We start from the raw sequence: 21,235 nt of genomic DNA, 5'->3' as shown, positions 1-21,235 counted from the left end.
AACCTAGTTTGAAGGCTTTGTCTGGATGCCAAGAGCAGCGCTTCGAAGCGCCCACTCCCTGGCTGCCATTTGAGATGGGACCAAACCCAGAGATAGCAGCCAGGGGCCTGGGGCAGCATGTCAATTCCTCGCGGGCAGCTGGAAGTCCAAACAAGACCAGTTTCTGTCCTATTACTCTAGATAATATTGATACATGAGGTAGTACAGAGAGAACTAAGCTCATTCCTGGTTATACAATGAACTAATGGGCGTGAAGTTCTGGTCGCTGGTCTGTAAAAGGAAAAAGGATGGGAAACATGATTCTGTGATATTTGGGGTAAAATCATTTATATTGAGATCAATGGAAGTTGACTGAATCAAATGTACACAGGAACACTCATATTTTTTTTTTATTACGGGAATAAAAATCATGAAAAAAATAAAATGTTATACAGTATGTTACTCTCATTAAAGACATTAATTAAAGGGCCAGTTTTCCCAGAAATGACTTGCATCACTTGCATAGTCTTACAATATCGTGAAATATTATAACAATAAAAAAAATAAACGTTTTTTTTTTTCTTGGAATGCAATTTAATCGCGTGATTCCTTCACTCTTCAGGTTGCTTCAGAAATAATTCTAACATGTTATGTTGGATTGGTGCTCAATAAACATTTCTAATTACGACTAATGTTGAAAACAATTGAGCTGCTCATTTTTGATAAAATCATGAATCCCCCCTCAGTATTGACAGTATTTCAATTTGACAGTATTTAACAGTAATGACAGTATTTTCAATTTAACTTAACCTAATCTTTTGAAATGTATTTTATCTAGTGACCAATGGCTGTCAAGTTGAATTTAATAAATTTGTGACCCTATTCAGCCATTCCACCCTATTTAGTCAAACTTGATGCTCTGTCTTTTAGTCTTTTGCTCACACAAAGCTCCATTCAGAAAACTTATTTGACATAAAATTATTTTATTGTGCTTCTGTCCCTTTTGGGGCTTGACTGGCACTGATCACTATCAAATTTCAACAGCAGGAAGATGGTCAAAATATCACCTTATTTCATACATGAAGATATTCATGCATACACACAGTGTGGAATGACACAAGTGTGAGCAAATGTTTAGAAAATATACATTTTTGAAATTCTTCTGCAGAACACAAAAGTTATTTTGAAGAATGTTTAACTGTTTTTGTCAATTCAATAAAAGTCAATGGGGTCCAAAACAACATTGGACCCCATCAACTTTTATTGTATGCGTTTCACAGAAGAAAGTCATACAGGTTTGGAATGACACAAGGGTGAGTAAACGGTGACACAATGTGCATCTTTGGGGGCATTGTACCTTTATGTCATTACAATCCAGAGTATAACTCACTCTGATGAACACCTAAAGAGACCCAGTAGCAGGCTGAGGTCCATCTGTGAACCAGTCTATAGCAGAAGTGCAATGCTTTTTCCATTCTTTTATCTTTTTCAACCTTCCTAACCTCGCTCTCCTCAGAGGAGTTACTTCACATCAAGTCCTTCTCCTAATCACAACAATGCCTCATCAAGAACACCTGGCTGTGTTTGGCGGAAGGTCCACCAGTTCCGGCTGTACCCACAGGACTGTGCCTGCTTTCATCATTTTTATGTAGGTCACTACCTAGAGCAGAGCACCAGAATGCAATCTTCAGCTGCAGCCAGAAACAACCTAGTCATCTCATCATTCATTTCACTTGCCTCCAGTTTTTTGGAGGATAAGTCATCCAAGGTCCTGGAAGTATCTAATGCTCTTCCAGTGAAAAAAAAACAAAAAATGAAAATGAGCTGCTAGTAGAGAGAAACCATATAAGGTAAGCCTAACTACACAACCAAATAAACTAATAAGATCTAGTTAGATGCCAGCAAGGGATATATCAACAAGGGAAGATTGTCAGCATCTGGTCTGTATACAGGAGTTAATGGCATCCCTGGATGGAGGCCATTTTGATGGAACCAGAGAAAATGATCACAGCCACCTTTGTAATGGAAGAGGTGGATTCACCTGCAGGATGAAGACAGATGAGCTGACACTACACCTATCCAAAAAGGGGGGGGGGGGGATCAGGGAGAAAACATGACTGGTTGGGGTCTGTGATATTTTGTGGTGACATATGATACCCAAGTAACCAATACTTTCATTGAATGGACCCCAAAAAACAACAACATTATTTTCTGTTTCACAGAGGAAAAAATAAGTAATTTAGGTATGGAACAACAGATTGTCTGTTTATGGATGAACTATAGATCCATCAATTTCATTGAAAGACAACATTTTGAATAAAATCTATTGCAGATTATGTTTCAAAACAAACATCTTGTCCTGCAGCAGCTAAGGCCTTACTTTTGTGACAGAGCTCTCTGGAGATTAATCTGAATATCAAGTCACATGACTGCTAACGCTAACCCCTTTCAACCGTGATTAATAAATCATCACAGCGAACATTTGAGTGTATGCGTGTGTGTGAGCAAGCGCTGTCAAACAAATCAAAACTTCATAGCCTCTGACACAACATGGCGTTCCCACTAGCACACTTCTCCAAGCACTCAATTATATCTTCGACTTCTATTCAGATGACGGCAGAATACACAGGAGATTTGAGCATGAGCGGAGTATGGAAAACCTCATTTTAGTTCCACTTCCACTGATGTGCTTCTATTGAGTCAAAATTACATCTTCAACAGTTCAGCAAATATGACATCAGCTTAAACAGCCCCAATATGCATGTGCAGTGAGGCACCACTGGGAATATGATGTAAATACCCCATTTAAAGAAGAATTTCAATCTAGACAATGTGGAAGAGGAAATGGAAACAGTGGGAAATGTTTAACGTGAGCGTCTGCTCCTCTGTTTCTCTGCCTTTCTTTTAGAGACAAAAGCTGTTAAAGACGTAAACTTGCCTCTACCTGACTCACAGATGAATCTTTCTCGCTCCGACTCTCTCGTCATATCTGCTGATGTATTTTTTTTCCATGCTATGGCATTCTTAATTCTCCTATGTTGCCATGCTCTTCCGCACTCCCTTTTTCACCTGACTACCTCTCTTCGTCTTGCTTGCTGATGAATGGTAGGTGTCTGGTCTCATGCACAATCTGGGACTGGGAATGACTGTATTTGTCATTTTTAAAGGCAGGCTGTGATTTGTGTGATAGCATGCATGTTAGGAAGAGGATGTGATGTAAAGTGGCGACCATTACCATGTAGACCAGGTCTGGGTCAAATTCTCACTCTCGTTTTCACTCAGATAAAAACAGGATCAATCTTCCTAATTACACTCTTTCCAGTACCGAAACAGTGATGCGGCGGAGACACTCATTTGCAGGTAGAACCATGCATTACTGTACCCCTCACTGTTTGTTTTGACAGGCACAAGAAGGCTCCACAGAGGAGATGCCCGCAGTATCGGGTTCAGAAAATGCAAGTTCCAATTAATCATCCACTTTTGCTAAAATTTAGTTGGATATATTAATGAACTGGCATTAAACACTTGACCAACTTCACATGCTGTTTGTTCATTCATGGTTGAAATATATAACAATCTCTTAATTGTTTCATCCTACACAACAATATCATTTCGAGTTATCCATTTTCAATGGACTGATTTCTGGTCACTTACCTGCACATTTGGTTCTGCTGATGAGGGGTGGTCCTGGTGGCCCGGTCCCACCCTCACCCGGCCGGGTGAGCAGCACACTGATATGATACTCTGTATCTGAATCCAGGTGCCAGAGCTTATAGGTAACCATGTTAACTCCAAGGATCTCCGACCAAGGTGCCTGGCTTGCCCGATATTCGATTTCCCGACGGATGATGGGGCCATCACCCAGAATGGAGTTTGTGTTTAGCTGAATGATCAAGTATGTGGAGCCCGCTCTCAACAGCTGGGGCGGAGCAATGGGAGATGGGGGAACTGTGACAGAGATAGAAAGGAGGTGATGGTAAAAATCTATTCAGGTAATGTAGAAAACGTTCATATTTTATCCTTTTCAAGCATCCCCCGGGATAAATATACGAACAACTTTAATGTATTCTAACTTGAATCTCTTTTACCCAGTTTTCAAGCTTATCTTGACATGAAGTGAAAGAACATTTGCAGTTCAAAATTGTACAACTTAAAACACTAGGTTCAATGATTAAAATGCCAATCTGACCATGCACATTACGTCTCCAATAGCTGATTCTTTCAAGACTTTGAGGGAGAGCTATAAGTAAACCAACAGATGTGTAGACTGTGGAAGAACGTTGGATACAAGGTCATGTTATTTAGTGTGAGATTTTTATATATGGCCCCGAGGAACTCAGCAGGCAGCTACACAGTAGCCACAATCACATGGAAAAAAAATCGTACATTTGATTTGCAGGGTATAAAGTTTTTTATATATATATTTAAACCCTGGCTAATGACTAGAACTTCAAAGGGTTATGAGTTATCAAACAATTAGTGAATAAAATCGATTTGGAAGGGTGGAAGCGAGGAGTCAAACGAATGAAAAGATATCAGTGCTGTTTTTTCCTATGGCTAATCTTCGGGTTCAAGGATTAAAATGCCAATCTGACCATGCACATTAAGTCTTCAATAGCTGATTCTTTCAAGTCCTCGAGGGAGAGCTATAAGTAAACCAACAGATGTGTAGACTGGGGAAGAACGTTGGATACAAGGTCATGTTATTTAGTGTGAGATTTTGATATATGGCCCCGAGGAACTCAGCAGGCAGCTACACAGTAGCCACAATAACGTGGAAAAAAGTCTTACATTTGATTTGCAGGGTATAAAGTTTTTTAGATATATATTTAAACCCTGGCTAATGACTAGAACTTCAAAGGGTTTTGAGTTATCAAACAATTAGTGAATAAAATCGATTTGGAAGGGTGGAAGCGAGGAGTGAAACGAATGAAAAGATATAAGTGCTGATTTTTTCCCCATGGCTAATCTTCGGGTCTGCTGTGTCTGCAAGCTTTCTCTCTCAGGGCCAGCTGCAGATGGCAAATATCCAGCTAGGGACAGAGAACGCCTCTTCTGGGAGGAATAAGATGACAGGGAATAATACAACTCATCTTGTCTGTCAGAGAAAGGCTCAGAGAATAATATAAAATCAACTTAGACTCCGCTTTCATATGTGTTAAAAACGGGCCATCTCTGTGATTCTCCCTCTATCCAGCGTTGGTTAAGGCAGATTATTAATTTCACCCTTAGAAAGCTTTAGAGTTCAGAGTCACTGCGAAAAACAGATCTGAACCTTACTGACTGACTGAGAACAATTCTCATTACCCCTTTGGCTCCTCTGCATTAGCCCTGTTGTTATGTAATCTATGGGCCCACTGAGGAACAGTGAGTTGTGAAATGAGTTGATCAAGCTAATTAAAGGACTGATTAGCCTCTTGTTAGTGGGGGCAAGCGTGGGAGGGCAGTTTGGGAAAGACAAGGAGAAGATCAGAGCGAAGGGAAGGGAAAACTAAGGTGAATGTAATGAGCTTGCGTCAACGCTGCCGTGCTAGCATGTGGGCCTATAGCTTTATGGACTCATCTGGTGGGGCCAATCTGCCGTGCTTAACTGAGGAGCAGTAATGCATTTTAAATAGGACCTCCTATCGAAGTAAAAGCCATCAAGAAAGCAATGCCAATAACATGCTGCTGAAGGATTGCAGCTAAAGTCTGAAATGGCTTTAAAGCTCTCTAACATAAGAGACACAGGTGCAAGCAGGTCTCATTATAAATTATGCTTCATATTGCAATGTTCCCTAGTGGATTATGCCTACGGCTTTGGTAAAAATATAATGATGAAGTTGTAATGAGTCAGTGTGACAAGTGCCACAAGAGCAAGTGCTTTGTATCGAGCACTTTCCTGCACATTTGATTAGTCAGTCCGCTAGAAACAGTGTATGTTCAAAGAATTTGATGATCTAGAGAACATTGACAGTTTTACCCTGGAATATAGTTACATTAAAAGCATTTAGCAGCATGCAAATGTGAAGGTTATTTGCTGTGAAAATAAGTGCTACCAATACAACAAGGGCGATTTTTCTTAGGAGGGGAGAGTTCCAAACTAAAAAACTAAACAAAAACCATAAAAAAATGCAATAAAAATGAAGAAAAAATGAAACTAATGAAACGAAGCAATTTTTAAGAAAACAAAAGGGATGATGCCCATCTTCTATGTTCACAACTGGTTAAAAAAAAAAAGTAAGCCTACAAGTAAACCACTTTCTGATCACGTCTGAATCTAGATGAACTTAAAAAAGACTACACAATTTTATTCTGTGATTTAGGTGTGAAGTGAGTAAAATGCTTTTCTGTAGGGGCTTCAAGGTTAAACTAACAAACAGTGTGAGGGAGTACAAATAATTGAATAACTAGAAGTTTTCTTTTAGGGTGTTCCCTGTGATTTTTCATTTCTGGTTTGACATGACAGCATTTAAAGAAAACAGTCTGAAGGTTTATAAAGCTGTGCTTCTAGGTCACATTGTAGCATACAGTAAAGCTGTATTTCTTAAACTCGCCGTAATCCGTGCTGATACATTTATCAATAGGATTAGCATGGTGCCGTCTCATAACCTCTCTCAGTATGCCATGAGGATGGATGCTGAACAACCCATGTGCCTCCATCCATGCCTATCCTTATTCCACCCGACTTTTCTTTTAGCTTAGGGGATATCAATCTGACCAGGGTTTAAAAGGTGGACACAGAAAGCTGCCACTGCAGGCTGATGAGCAGATGTCAAGTTATTTGGTTGGAATGACAAGTGGGGAGGTTTGCTTTGGACAAAAATGATGCTAAAGAACCCCCTGAATTATCATGTTTATTATGTTCAGTACTACTTAAGCCCCCCGATACTGTATATACTATAAATACATATTGGAGCTGTCAATTTAATGTGTTCATTTAATGAATTAGCCATGGAAAAACAACCCAGACCTGTATGTCATCTTATTTTTCATACAGACTGCTGACAAACATGATGCAAAACAGCAACTCACTATGTGGTATAGTCCATAAAAGAAGTCATATGCACCTAGAATTAATGGTATTGGGGTAAAAATTGTCCCGTATGAGTTTTTGTCTCATAATTATGGCATATGATATAAAAAGAGTGCTGTTTTTGTCAAGAATAGCATGAGTGCAAATGTTATTTTATATAACAGTTCAGTAAATAATGAGTTAATATTGTTATATTTTAAACACAATATTGTCTGTTGCTCAATATTGCCAACAAATAGATGACCTAAAAAGCCACAGCAGAACTGTTGTGTGTCTCTTAACAATGCAAAGTAGCGATTCATTTTTGAGTGAATCTGCATTTTGAATGAATTTTGTGAACCAATGATTCAGCAGACGATTCATAAAGAGAGCCGTTTACATAATTCCTGAATAAATCAGCAGTTTAAACGAATCAAATATATGAATGAATGACTAAAAGACTATTATTTTATTATTTCATATAAAAAACCTTAAAGGGATAGTTCGCCCAAAAATGAAAATTATTTATTCATTTTTTACTCACCCGTGTCGTTTCAAACCTGTATGACTTACTCTCTTTTGTGAAACATAAAATAAGGTATTTTAAAGACTGTTTGTTATCAAGCTGGAAAAAAAAATACTGAGACGTTTCTTGAATCATCTTCTTTTATGTTCCCTTGTGTAATAAATTTTACGTTGAATTAAATAAAATATTTATTTCTAAAGCTACTTTTTGTACTGTCTACTTCTTTTAACATTTAACACAATAATGGCTTTAAATGATTTTTTCACAGCCAAATTTAACATGCGATTAATTAGATTAATTAATCGCAAGATGGTGTAATTAATTAAATTAAACATTTCAATTAACTGACAGCCCTAATACAAATATTTAGATTCAGAGAGTGAAAATGAAAATGTTGTAATCATTTAATCCTCATGTTGTTCCAAACTTGTATGCTGTTTTGTTTTTTATTTCATGAAACACTAAACATTATATGTTTAAAGAATCTTTAGAAGGGACTTTTCAATATATTTATAGTGACCACAAGCTGTCAAGCTCCAAAAAATACTAATAAAATAAATATAATATAAAAATAAAATTTTACTGAACAAACCAAAATTAGAGCATGGAGTTTTGGAATTAGTTAAGGGGGAGTAAATAAATTGAGAATTATCCTTTTTGGGTGTACTACCCCTTTAAGCTTTCCTAAATACCAATTGCCAGCAAAAGACTGCTAGTACAACAGTCCACACATACTGGACATCCTTCTTACTAAACTGACAATTTCAGGACAAAAGAGCATACGATGTGAGAATGCAAGGCTATAATGAAAAAAATAATACAATGACACAAATTTTGCCAGAATCCCATTATGTTATGATGTGCACATTATGGGCAGTCAAACGAAGACAGAAATGAAAAAGGAAAGAAAACATGCTTTTCACCTTTGACGATGAGTTCAGCAAAGTTGGAGACGCCTGAGCATCTGGAGGACTGCGTGACGCAGCGGTAGAGGTCCTGCTCTGGCTTCTGGACGCCCTCCAGTTGAAAGGACACTGAGAAGCGGTTCCGGCCTAAGTGCTTGACAGAACCACCTGAAGACACTTCACCATTGTGCCGCTAGAAAAGAAGTCAAACATGAAAACACGCCACAGCCTAGTCACCAAGCACATGCTGCCAAGAACTGTATTCATGTATGTTTTTATAATTTTCTCTTCTGTAAAGCACAACATTGGTTTGTTATAAAAGTCCTATATAAATAAAACGAACTTGAACTTGAACTGCTAATAAACACTGAATAAACAATGGAGTTTTCTGGACAGTAGTCGCAGCGATAACAACATTTCTATATGGATAGAGAGCCATTTCTAATTAGAAGCTTAGGACACAAATACAAATTCTATATGCATTGTATGGGAAAGAGCAGCACGAACATCTCATGGGTTTGCAATAAATGGCAATATTTGCATTGAAAATCTGACTAAATAAACATTTCATATACTACTATAAATGCAGCAATGACAATTTAATTCAGATGAATGACAGTGAAAAGCTTCAGTTTATTTTGAAAGATGAGCCATAAATATTAGACACCAAAGTATGATTCATCTGAATAAGGACCAAAAATAAAGAAGTCTTGAAAGTCTTGCACACCACTATCAGGAATTGTTACGTGGAGCGTTGTGAGGAACCAGACACGTCTCTCACATAAAATCACACTTATAACAGCAACCTTTCACTGCGGCTCAGGTAATTTAAGCTAGACAGTGGTGTGAATAGCACCCATCCAAGACGTCAACGCATTCCCTTTTTCCCCTCTCTGAATACCAAAGGCACAAAATGAGCAGTGCGAGTGCACTCGAACCAACGGAAGAAGGCTGTCTGCGGCTGCTACACAACTATGTGTATTTGTTTATTATGGGGCTGCTAAATAATTTAGGCTTTCAATGTGGTTCAAGACCACACAAGCCAGACCTGAATGCAGGGGTAATGTGTGGGCAATGGCTGCAAATTTGAGGTTTGCACAAAACAAAGCCTAACATACAATCATCTGGCTTTGAGAGCCACTCTTTCTTTATTCAACCTAGCAATCACATTCAGTGAACTGCCAGACAGGCAAACACGGAGGATAAACATTAGAGAGCTGTGAACACTCTGTTTGGACTAAGAGTTAGCTAATAGCTAAACAGCTAATATTAGCTGGCCTGTTGTTAAAAATGACAGTAAATGCAATTGGGAAAAAAAGTTAAAATGCACTAAAACTATACATTTTTATTTATTTATTTTTTAAATAATACACACAGTTTGACTAGCTATGCACTTGCATTCAAAAGATTGGGGTTTCTGATAGCATTACTAGCTAACAATTTAAATATTTTATTTGAATATATCTTAAAACTTAATTACGCTGATTGCTTGTATAAGAAATATTTATTATCAATGCGGAAAACCGTATGATATTTTAGTCTAAACTGTGACCCCATTTTTTACTGACTCATTGCTTACATTTTATAATTAAAAGACTGATCAATTTAATGTATTATTGCTGAATAAAAGTATTAATTTCTTTATATAAATGAAATATATATAAATAATAATAATAATAATTTAAATTGTAAAAAATATTTTCCTGTAACACATACAAACAGACATTTAATGACAGTTATACACTGTAAAATATACGGGTCACCAAACGTCATCCTGTAATGGACCACAGCTGCCAATAAAAAAAAAATGTAAAAAGTAAAAAATATATATTTACAGAGCTTGACTGAAACTACACTGGAGCTGGTACTACAAGATGACAAAAGAAGTAAGAAAACATCCATATAAAACGGAAGTGAAGCCACAGAGTCATATATCCCCTGCTGTGTTTAGGTCGAGGAATGAGCACTTCAGAGGGTTTGAGGACATTGATTATTACAGAATCTTCTGTTGCTTTGAGTGACAGCTTGCAACCACAGGCATCTGTCCTTGACCTTGATGTGACATAATCACTCATTTGATTTAATTCCACTTTTGATGCCAGACACTTATTGATGCTTCTTCATCAAGCTTTCAAAAACAAGGCTTCTCTGATCTCATCTCTGATCTCTCATCATATCTCAATAGCTTTAAGAGAGTCAGTCTGAACAAAAATGTTCCTAAAATGTACTGCCATTTTAAAAATGAACATTCAGGTGTTTAGAGCCTGTTTGGTGTTAATTAAATGGACTTACAGCAAGTCACAACAGACGGCAACCCTCAGCCTTTAGCTAATTATTATTATATTTGACAAAACCTGATTAATCTCACAAAAACATAAAAATCAATCTATACTCACCTCCAACAAAAACTTCTCTGCTTCAGAGGGACGTCCAGATGCCACACATTGGAAAGTGGCATTTTGTCCAGCATTGACCTCCACATCTCCCAGGCGGGAAAAATGAGGGGCTTTATCTGAAAACGAAGACGTAAGTATAAAAATTTATTTTGTGATCAGATTTTTTTAAAGAAATTAATACTATAATTAATACATTGTCTAGATAATTTCCCTCCAGCATTTGTAAAACGTAATAGATTTTTGCAAGGTTCAACTAAACTGCAATATGACCTTTTGAATTTAATAGTCATATCTATGAATTTGAAGATAATTCTTTTTGTAACTGAATATATAGTCTGGATTAGACAAAAGATAAAAAGAAAAAAGGAAACAGATAAATAGAATAGTATTAGTATAGATAAATGCACATAGTATTACAAAATATACTGCATTAAGGAAACCAATTTAAGAGACTGATGATGGCAGAGGATACACCACTACTTCAAGTGCAGAAAGTCTATTAAAACAAGAAGGAGGGCATGAGCTAAAAGTTGAAAAGTAAACACAAATAAACATAGGCTCTATTCTATCTGGCTTGCTCTGGCTCTAGCTGTGGATGTATAAATTAAACTTTTCAGATGTCTTTTATATATATGCATATATATATGTGTGTGTGTGTGTGTGTGTGTGTGTGTGTGTGTAAACACAAACACACACTGAAGTTTACTGAATGGGTGTCAGAAATAAAAAAGGCCCTTAGGCAAAACAAATTGTTAACACTGTTTAGTCTCAGATAGCGAAGAGCTCCTATGGGAATTGCAGCCAGCCCTGCTCATCTGACAGTTTGACTCTTACTTAAACAGTGTATGGTTTATGTATAATATCATATTTTGAACTACTGAACATTTTCTATTTGCATAGTGATAACTACAAGCCTGACTACAAGCCCCCACCACGGAGCTGTGACAGCAACATCTCTCTGCTGAACGAGCTGAACACCTCCTTCCCTCGCTTTGAGCAACAAAACAGCACCACTGCACAGAAGACTCTATCTCCTCCTGGCGACCAGGTGATGGCGCTGTCTCCAGACAGTGTGAGGAGATCCCTCAGCAGGATCAATGCACGCAAAGCTCCGGGTCCTGACAACATCCCAGGGCGTGTACTGAGAGACTGTGCAGTGGAACTCTCTGATGTGTTCACAGACATTTTCAACATCTCACTGAGTCAGGCTGTTGTTCCCACATGTTTCAAAACTACCACCATCATTCCAGTTCCGAAGAAGCCATCTCCATCCTGCTTCAAGTGAAGTGAAGTGACATTCAGCCAAGTATGGTGACCCATACTCAGAATTTGTGCTCTGCATTTAACCCATCCGAAATGCACACACACAGAGCAGTGAACGCACACACACACACTGTGAGCACACACCCGGAGCAGTGGGCAGCCATTTATGCTGCAGCGCCCGGGGAGCAGTTGGGGGTTCGATGCCTTGCTCAAGGGCACCTAAGTCGTGGTATTGAAGGTGGAGAGAGAGCTGTTCATGCACTACCCCCACCCACAATTCCATCCGGCCCGAGACTAGAACTCACAACCCTTCGATTGGGAGTCCAACCCTCTAACCATTAGGCCACGACTTCCCCAAATGACTATTGTCCTGTTGCACTTACTCCCATCCTCATGAATTGCTTTGAACGGCTAGTCATGCACCACATCAAGTCTGCCCTCCCCCCTCCCTGGACCCCTTCCAGTTTGCATATCGGTCCAACTGGTTGACCGATGATGCAATCTCCACTGCCATCCACTCAGCACTCACACACCTGGACAAAAAGGACTCATACGTCAGAATGCTGTTCATAGACTGTTCATAGTTCAGCATTCAACACAATCATCCCTCAGCAGCTCATTTACAAACTGGTACAGCTGTGGCTTAACACTTCGCTGTGCAACTGGCTGTTGGACTTTCTGACTGGAAGACAGACCTCAGGCAGTATGGGTCGGCAACAACACATTCAGCACAATCACACTGAACACTGGGGCCCCCCAAGGATGTGTGCTGAGCCCCATCCTCTTCACTCTACTGACCTATGACTGCACACCATCACACAACTCCAACCTCTTCATAACTTATGAGGTTTCATAACAATAGCTTCCTGCTTTAAAGGGGTGTAAATAAAATCACCATAAACCACCTACCCACAACGCACAAATCTAAAATCTGTCAATCAAAGCAGATAAAATGGTTATGAGGTCTGATATAATTGAAAATGCTGTTTTGTACATCCACCCTGAGCTTGTATTTTTTATCTTCTTTGTAAAACCATGTAGAAGCACAGGCTACATTGTTTGTAGTCCACAGGTGGCCACGTTTCATGGCAATGCCACTGTGTGACGCTCAGTTCATGTTTTTATGAGCCAACATTGAATTACAAGGCAAGAAAGTATGAAAAGTGATTGTAAATCTGTTACAGCAAAAGTATTGAATAGGTATAAAATATTATGTTTGTATCCTAAAGTCTTTGAACAGTACATATTCCACCATTAGTATGAATAAAATAACTACTATAATAACTTCATGGAGTATAAAAAATAAAGAAACCACACCCTCTTGAATCGCACAGAAATCTTCTTTCTCACGCTTTTTGCTCTTTTAGCCTTCCTTTCCTTTTTGACTTGTCTTGCCAAATGGTGATTTCCGCAGTCTGGCACAATGCCACTCTTGACAATGTGTGTCCAGGTCCTGATGAGAGTTTTAATTATTTAATGTGCACAGTGGGGCTTAGATGATGCCATCTGCCGCCTGCAGGAAGTCAGGAGGGGGGCGAAGGAAGAGGGTGTTACGAGACTCCGCAGAGATGAGCTTTCATGACCACAGCATCTGTTGATTTGCTTGTTCAGAATTGCACTTTATTACCATCGTAATAGTACTTTGTCAGTTTTCTCTGTTTAAATATGTATAAATATCCCTATGGTTTTATGAAGTCTTGAAATCTTTAAGAGTTTGTGAAAAGGATTGTTAACTTTGAGCAAAGACCACATCTTTGTGGTCCCTATCGGCTGGTCACTAAAACGCATTTCAGCACATTGCTAACAATTAAAGCTGATAATTGTGCTGTCGGAGCCTTTTGAATTAGTCTTAGAAAAGGCTTGCAGCTCTCAAATAAATATACAGACATGTTATCATATGAGGCAGCTTGTTTAAATAAAAGCCAGTCAGATAAGGGAGAATTCACTAAGAATGAATTACACGCGATGCGTCATATATATACACATGCAGTCTGCATTGTTCTAGCACCCTATTCATTCAGAAATTATGCAAATTAGACACAAACTGGTCTAAAATGCAATATGCATGACAAATTCCCAATTTCGGAATTTTAGGCTGATTCTGGGTGTTTGGTTCTGGGCCAAAATCAAAAGGAAATGCACACAGACACAGTGTTTTCAAAAGACCCGGAACTTCGATACCAAGTCGGTACTAAAAATATTAAAATATTGTAAGTACTGTGGTACCGAGTACCCAGTCAATCCATTTCTTGATGCACTATCCGAAAGGTGCGCAGATGCGCTCTCTTCATAAAAGCACTGAGACATGGCGACCTCAAAAGGAGGAAACACACCAAACTAACAAAACACTTTAAGACAGACACCCAGAACAAATGAAAGCGTTCAAGCAGGTAAGTTTTATTGTGTTTCCCATACATTGATTTATTTGTTGTGGTCCACCATAATATCAAAACTAACCACCACAAATAGATTTTCCAAAAGGCTTTGACTTTGTTGAATAAACATGAACACTGCACATGTCAAATGTTTTAAATTCTGAGTATGGGTCTCCATACTTGGCTGAATGTCACATCACTTTCACTGAGCAGTGAATTTGCATATATGTGCCACCACAAATAGAGTGCAAGGCTGTGGGAATATGAATATTATTCAATATTTAAATTTGAATTTCAGATTGAAATGAATGCTGATACCAGAGGAGTTAATCGCTAGCATAAGCGCAGTCTCAGCCTCAGACGTCACACCCACGAAACGTTGGATAAACGTCTGATGCATATGGTACACAAAAGTGGAAACACTTCAGGAGTCTCGAAGTCGTCATCAGATTGGTTGAATTCTACAGGATTTCCACGAGACGTGTGTCGCATTCTTTAATTGTTCCACTGGGAAACAAAGATACCGTGGCGAACCCCCTCACGAAAAAAGAAAGCAGCCGTGTTTACAAATGTGACGACGAGCGCTCATCAGGATCAACAAAAAGATATTTTATCTTAGATATTTTTGCTGCATATGCTACAGAATAACAGCAGTTTTGCTAAAGCAGTGCCAGCCGTACTAAGTTATTAATCCAAAAATAGCAAGGTCAGTTAATTTTTTTGTAGTGGGCCGCGCAAACATATGTGTTTGGTTGTGTGGGCCGCGAGTTGAAAAAGGTTGGGAACCACTGATGTAGACAGTTTAGATTAAATTAAAGTATAGTCAATTTTTTTATTAGCATGTTTTTGTATCTGTATTTGTTTTTGTTTATGTGCTTTGGTACCAAAATCCGTATTGAGAACTGTGGATTTTCACTGGTATTGGTACCGAATACTGAAAATACTGAAAGACATATTTATTAGCTGCTTTCTGTTGTTACTTGCAGTCTTATACTCACCAAAGCTGCTTTTATTTAATCAATACAGTAAAACAGTAATATTGTTAAATATTAACACAAGTTGAAATGTTAGAGAGAGAGAGAGAGAGGGTAATACAGTATGCTAATAATGTGCTCAAACATTTATTATTATTGTCAATGTTGTCTTAAAATTTTTGTGAAAAACATGATTTTTCAGAATTCTTTGATAAATAAGGTTCTACAGAACAGCATTTATTTGAAACAAATCTTTTATAACAAATGACCATACTGTCACTTTTGAATAAAATATTTGTGTCTTTGATTAATGAAAAAGTATTAATTAAAAAAATAAAAATCTTACTTTAATAATATACAAGCTAATTTGAAAAGCTGAAAAGAATGACAATGATTTACAGCACATTAGCACCATTTTAAACTAAATTATAGGTGGCTGGTGAAGAAAGAATTATATAAATGAATCAAGTCTTTACAACATTAACTTCCAGTCTTCAGTCGGCAAATTTAATGTCTAGCTCTGCTGGATTAGGGGAGTTTAAAGGATTTCTACTCTCCCCCTCGGCAATAAAAGACATCACAGCTCTGTACACTCAGAGACTTCACTGCACTGGAGGGCCGAACACATCACACACTCCATCACAACAACTCCTCCCTACTCTGATCTGTTTGTTTTCTACCATGTCCGGCAGCTAGCAGGCTATCTCAGCATGCCAGAAGCCAGCAGGGTTCATGTTCCCACTAACTAATGCAGTACATATGCAGCATACTGATGCAAGCATAGCATATTAAAAGTTGCACAGTAGCACAGGCATCAAAATAATAACTGAACTAGCTGATATACCACAGAAAACAATATGGAGTATAAATGGAGACTTTCTTAAGTCTTTCTGCTTAGATTTTCCTCCTGAAAAAATCAGTTACATGTATCATTCAGTCTTATTTAGTTGACTAAATAGTTATTTGGCTGTTGGTTAACATTATCCAAATTACAAACTTCCTTGGAGTTTGCACTGATGAATCATTCATATTACAAAATCATGCTACAGACGCTGTATAAGCTCATAAAGTAGACTTAAAATTGAAATGAAGTGTGATGGGGTTACATAAAAAAACTTGTTTCTGAGACTTTTCACACAAGACAGAGACTAGATCTTTTCATCATCAAAGTAACAATGTAGCTGTACCCTTCTGAGCTGAAAGCCAAAAGCCAGTGTAGAGACTGAAACAAGGATGAAAGGTGAAGGTACAAAAATGTCTTTGATATCCAAATTATGTGTGCTTACAGATCCATCAGGAGAATATGTGCGGAACTGGACCTGCATAGGTAGATGAACTTGAGAAAGTTTTACTGTATATAAGAGCAATGTAAATCTTGATGTGTCACAGCTGAAAGAAGTAAGTTTCGGTTTAGAAAAGGTACTATAAACTAGTTGACTATCTGAATTTTGTCAGTGATGGATGATAATTTCTAGAATGCATGTCGGAAATATAGGCCTACATTTAATTACCATTTAATATAATTTATTATATATTATAATTTATTATGTATTAGTTCTGTCAACTGTTATACTTGATTCTGATTGGTCACTCATGAAATTCTGAGGTATGTAATAAGTGGGATAATGTGCATCCAGCAGGTCATTAACACGGAGGGCCCTATAATTCACCCGGCGCAATGCGACGCAAGTTTGTTTGCAAGTTTCAGTCCAGCGCCGTTCGCATTTTCCCGTCCAGCTCCACGTCGTTTAATTAGAAAATGCATTTGCGCTCATTTTTGCGCCCATGGGCGTGCTGGTCTAAAAAGGAGTTGTGTATATATAAATGTCCACATGTCATAATGGATAGTCATCACATGTATCAGAATTATTTGCTCGCACAAGAGCAGCTCTGTTTTATATCGGACTCACGTTCTATCTTTGTGCTTGCCAAATTCCGCCATGTAAATAGCAAATCCATCATGAAACAAACTCAGCTGGCTCTTAAAGGGAATGGAAGATGAGACTCTGATTGGTTTATTACACGTTACACCCAAAAAACATCCATTACTCATTAAGAAAATTGGGACACCCGTTTAGACCATGCGCCCGGGCGCGCCAACCGTTTTTCCGTCGTTAAAATAGCAAAAGTGGATTTGGACATGCCCTGAGTGCACCTGCGCTGTGCGCTTTACACTTTGCGTTAAGATCGTTAACATAGAGCCCAGAATAACAACCAATAGATTATTCTGCAATAGCAGTCAACTTAATGAATAAATTTTTTTCTGTAGTTAATGATTAATCATGAATTTCACCTAGGATTTTTACATTGAATATCCAAATTATCATAGGAACAGCATAAAGGCAGTATATTTTAAATATTTGAAAGCATCTTTTGACAATGAATAATGAATAAAGGCAAGTATTATAAATATCAGTACTTATAATGATGTATTTATATCAATTTATGTGAAAAAATGAGTTATTAAACAAGATATTTCATTATATATATATATATATATATATATATATATATATATATATATATATATATATATATATATATATAAAAAAAAAACAGAAAATGTGCATCATCCATTGAAAATACATCTCAATGCAAATGACACACAATGTTGTTGTTTTATATAATTTATTTATAATCAGCCAGCCAATCATTATTAATCAAAGGCAATAATAATAATAATGTTAGCAATGCTAATTTAAACTTAAGACTTGCAATAATGGTTAATGCTTAGCATATTCTCTCTTTTCTGTTTTTACTCCAGCATATCGGCTCAAAATAGCATAGACAGACACAGGGCTGGATTGGTAATCGGGCATATCGGGCATTTTCCTGGTGTGCCGAGGCACTAAGGGGCCGACAGAAGTTTTTTTTTTCTTTTTTTTTGCCGAGGACCTTCATGCAGGGACATGTATTGACAGTGTAAACATCCAATGACAATGCACTACAGACGGAGTGATGAAGTATTTTGCTCCACCAATATAAAGAGCGCATCACCCCGACTTCTTCCTCAATGGTTTTTCCCATGTTTTCACAGCAGATTTATCAAGAACAGGCTTGCTCTGCTGTGTGTGATGCAGGCCAAAGAGCCAGGCAGGAGGAGAAGAGAGTAGTTGAATTGGTAAAGTGCTTGATAGGGACTCGAAACAGAGGCAGGCATCTAACCTATCCTAATGAATGTAGAATATGTTAACACCTTTTAATACAACGTAAATTCATTCCCCGTGATTTTTTGGCCAAGTCAAGTGTGTTCATAGAGGTTTCCAAGGGCCAATGCAAATAAAGCCAGATTTAAATAAAAAAAATATACGATATTGTCAGACCTGATGTTTTACTCTTATCCAAAACATAGGCTACATATAGTCAAACATTTTTGAACAGTTAGAAAGTTCCAATAGAAATATGTGATTTTGTCTTTTGTTTCGGGGCGCTGATGACGTGTGAGCAGCATCACACCTGTGAAGTGGTGGGGAAAAGTCGAAAACACATTTCTGTGTAATCTCCCGTTGTATCATCTTGCAGGTCTGCTGTCGGTTTATTGTGGTTATGTGGCAGTCCTTTCCAACAGGAGATTAAAGTTGAGTTGCTGAGCCTGCTGTCTGGAGTCACTTTCCCCCTCTTTTCACAATATTACTTGATTTTGCTGTATTTTAATCAAATAAATGCAGGCTTGGTGAGCAGAAGATAATAAGAAAAAACATTACTGTTCAAAAGTTTTTTTTTAATTATCTTCTGCTCACCAAGCCTGCATTTATTTGATTCAAATACAGCACAAGCAATAATATCGTGAATATTTTTACCATTTAAAATAACTGTTTTCTATTTGAATGTATTTTAAAATGTAATTTTTTCCTGTGATTTCAAAGATGAATTTTTAGCATCATTACTCCAGTCATGATCCTTCAAAAATCATTCAAATATTCTGATTTGCTGCTATTTATTTATTTCTATTATCATGTTGAAAACAGCTAAGTAGATTTTTTTTTCAGATTTCTTTGATGAATAGAAAGTTTGGTAGAAAAGCATCTGAAATATATATATTTTTTGTAACATTATAAATGTCTTTATCATCACGTTTGATCAATTTAAATCATCCTTGGTAAATAAAAGTATTATTTCCTATAATATATATATATATATATATATATATATATATATAGAACAGACCAAAAGTTTGGACACTCTTTATTCTCATGAAAGGCATCACACTGAAGACATCAAGGGCTATTTGACCAAGAAGGAGAGTGATGGGGTGCTGCACCAGATGACCTGGCCTCCACAGTCACCGGACCTGAACCCAATCCAGATGGTTTAGGGGTGAGCTGGACCGCAGACAGAAGGCAAAAGGGCCAACAAGTGCCAAGCATCTCTCAGGGAACTCCTTCAAGACTGTTGGAAGACCATTTCAGGTGACTACCTCTTGAAGCTCATCAAGAGAATGCCAAGAGTGTGCAAAGAAGTAATTAAAGCAAAAGTTGGCTACTTTGAAGAACCCAGAATATGACATATTTTCAGTTGTTTCGCACTTTTTTGTTATGTATATAATTCCATATATAATTCCACATGTGCTAATTCATAGTTTTGATGCCTTCAGTGTGAAAGTGTGTCCAAACTTTTGGTCTGTACTGTATATAGAAGTGGTGGTGGGCCACCTGGACCAAAAAATGCCAGGGCCGATTTTTTTGTCCCATTCCAGCCCTGGACAGACAACAATATTAAATCCCTGAAAAGGTTAATGTGATCCCAGCATTTGTACAGTCCTTCACATTTCCATGCTGGTTAAACAAACTCTCGCATTATAATGATAGTTAAATGCTACTCACAACAGGGGTAGTTCAACAGGAGTATGTCATCAACTGCAATGTAGCCTTTTCGGTCCACAGTCGCCTCCAGCAATATCTGAAAACAAAAAGAGAGGTAAACATAACCTGCAAAAATGTATTTGGGCTTTCAATTGAGTAGCTTTAGCATTTGCATGAAGTAGTGTAATTACAATGATTGTACAGAGCAGAAAGTCTTGCAAATGGGAAAACTCTTAATTCAAGATATATTTTCTGAAGTCACATCTTGCTCAAATAGTAAATTTTCTTAATCCATTCTGCCTCAAGTAAAAACTTATATTAAGGCTATTTACATGCTAAATAAGATCAAATAAGAAAATATTGTTGCAGTCTATTTAAAATGTACAGTGTAAATATTTTTTTTTAGTTAGTGAGTGATGCCTTGTATATTCATGAGCACCAAGTGGTATTAGTTAAACTCACAAAAGTTGTTTTAATGGGCTGTCTGCTCTAGATTTTAACCACTGTCTGACATTTTCAATGTTTTTCATTAAGCTTACATTAGCAAAATAATGAAATAAAGAAATAATGAGAGAAAACTAGGCAGAACGGGACGATCCTGTCAAGCAGGGAGAAAGCATGCAAAATGCATCATTATTCGTTTTGGCATTTTGAGTTTTGACAAGAAAAAGGATGTCAAAGCAATTAAGAAGAATGATAAAAGAGAGAGAAAACAGATGCCAACTTCTCTAAGGGGCCGTGAGGCCTAAAGGAAATAATGGCTTCATCAGGAGGCCTGCATGCACTGTGACACATGGCTCTGAATCGGCATGCTGCACACATGCATACGCACCGGCTCATAATGTGAGCATAAGGTACACGAGTCCCTCGGGACCTGGAGAGAGGCTCGCCTATGAGCAAAGGACAGTCCCTCTAGTGTAATGAAATCAAATCAATATTGTGCAAACGACAGTGATGAGATCGAGAGTATGGAGGCCATGTTTGCTCTTCACAACAGTGGTCTGCTTGGCTGCCCACGCTT

General features: G+C 37.7%; 1 protein-coding gene across 11 annotated transcripts in view; it reads right to left on the bottom strand.

The window, feature by feature from the left end:
- The window catches only part of LOC128030519 (receptor-type tyrosine-protein phosphatase U), a 181,291-nt gene that overhangs the window by 52,919 nt on the left and 107,137 nt on the right, over nt 1-21,235 (bottom strand). For all 11 annotated transcript variants that reach the window (XM_052618210.1, XM_052618212.1, XM_052618215.1 and 8 more), the window contains exons 4-7: nt 20,236-20,311; nt 10,801-10,916; nt 8,423-8,597; nt 3,634-3,927 (exon numbers count right to left, since the gene is read on the bottom strand). In XM_052618210.1, coding sequence (XP_052474170.1) covers nt 3,634-3,927; nt 8,423-8,597; nt 10,801-10,916; nt 20,236-20,311 — 661 coding nt within the window. The remainder of the gene's footprint in view (nt 1-3,633; nt 3,928-8,422; nt 8,598-10,800; nt 10,917-20,235; nt 20,312-21,235) is intronic.

The sequence above is a fragment of the Carassius gibelio genome, chromosome A16 (genome assembly GCF_023724105.1).
Source record: "Carassius gibelio isolate Cgi1373 ecotype wild population from Czech Republic chromosome A16, carGib1.2-hapl.c, whole genome shotgun sequence".
In the NCBI taxonomy this organism is placed as follows: Eukaryota; Metazoa; Chordata; class Actinopteri; order Cypriniformes; family Cyprinidae; genus Carassius; species Carassius gibelio.
This window is presented reverse-complemented; position numbering and strand designations above follow the sequence as displayed.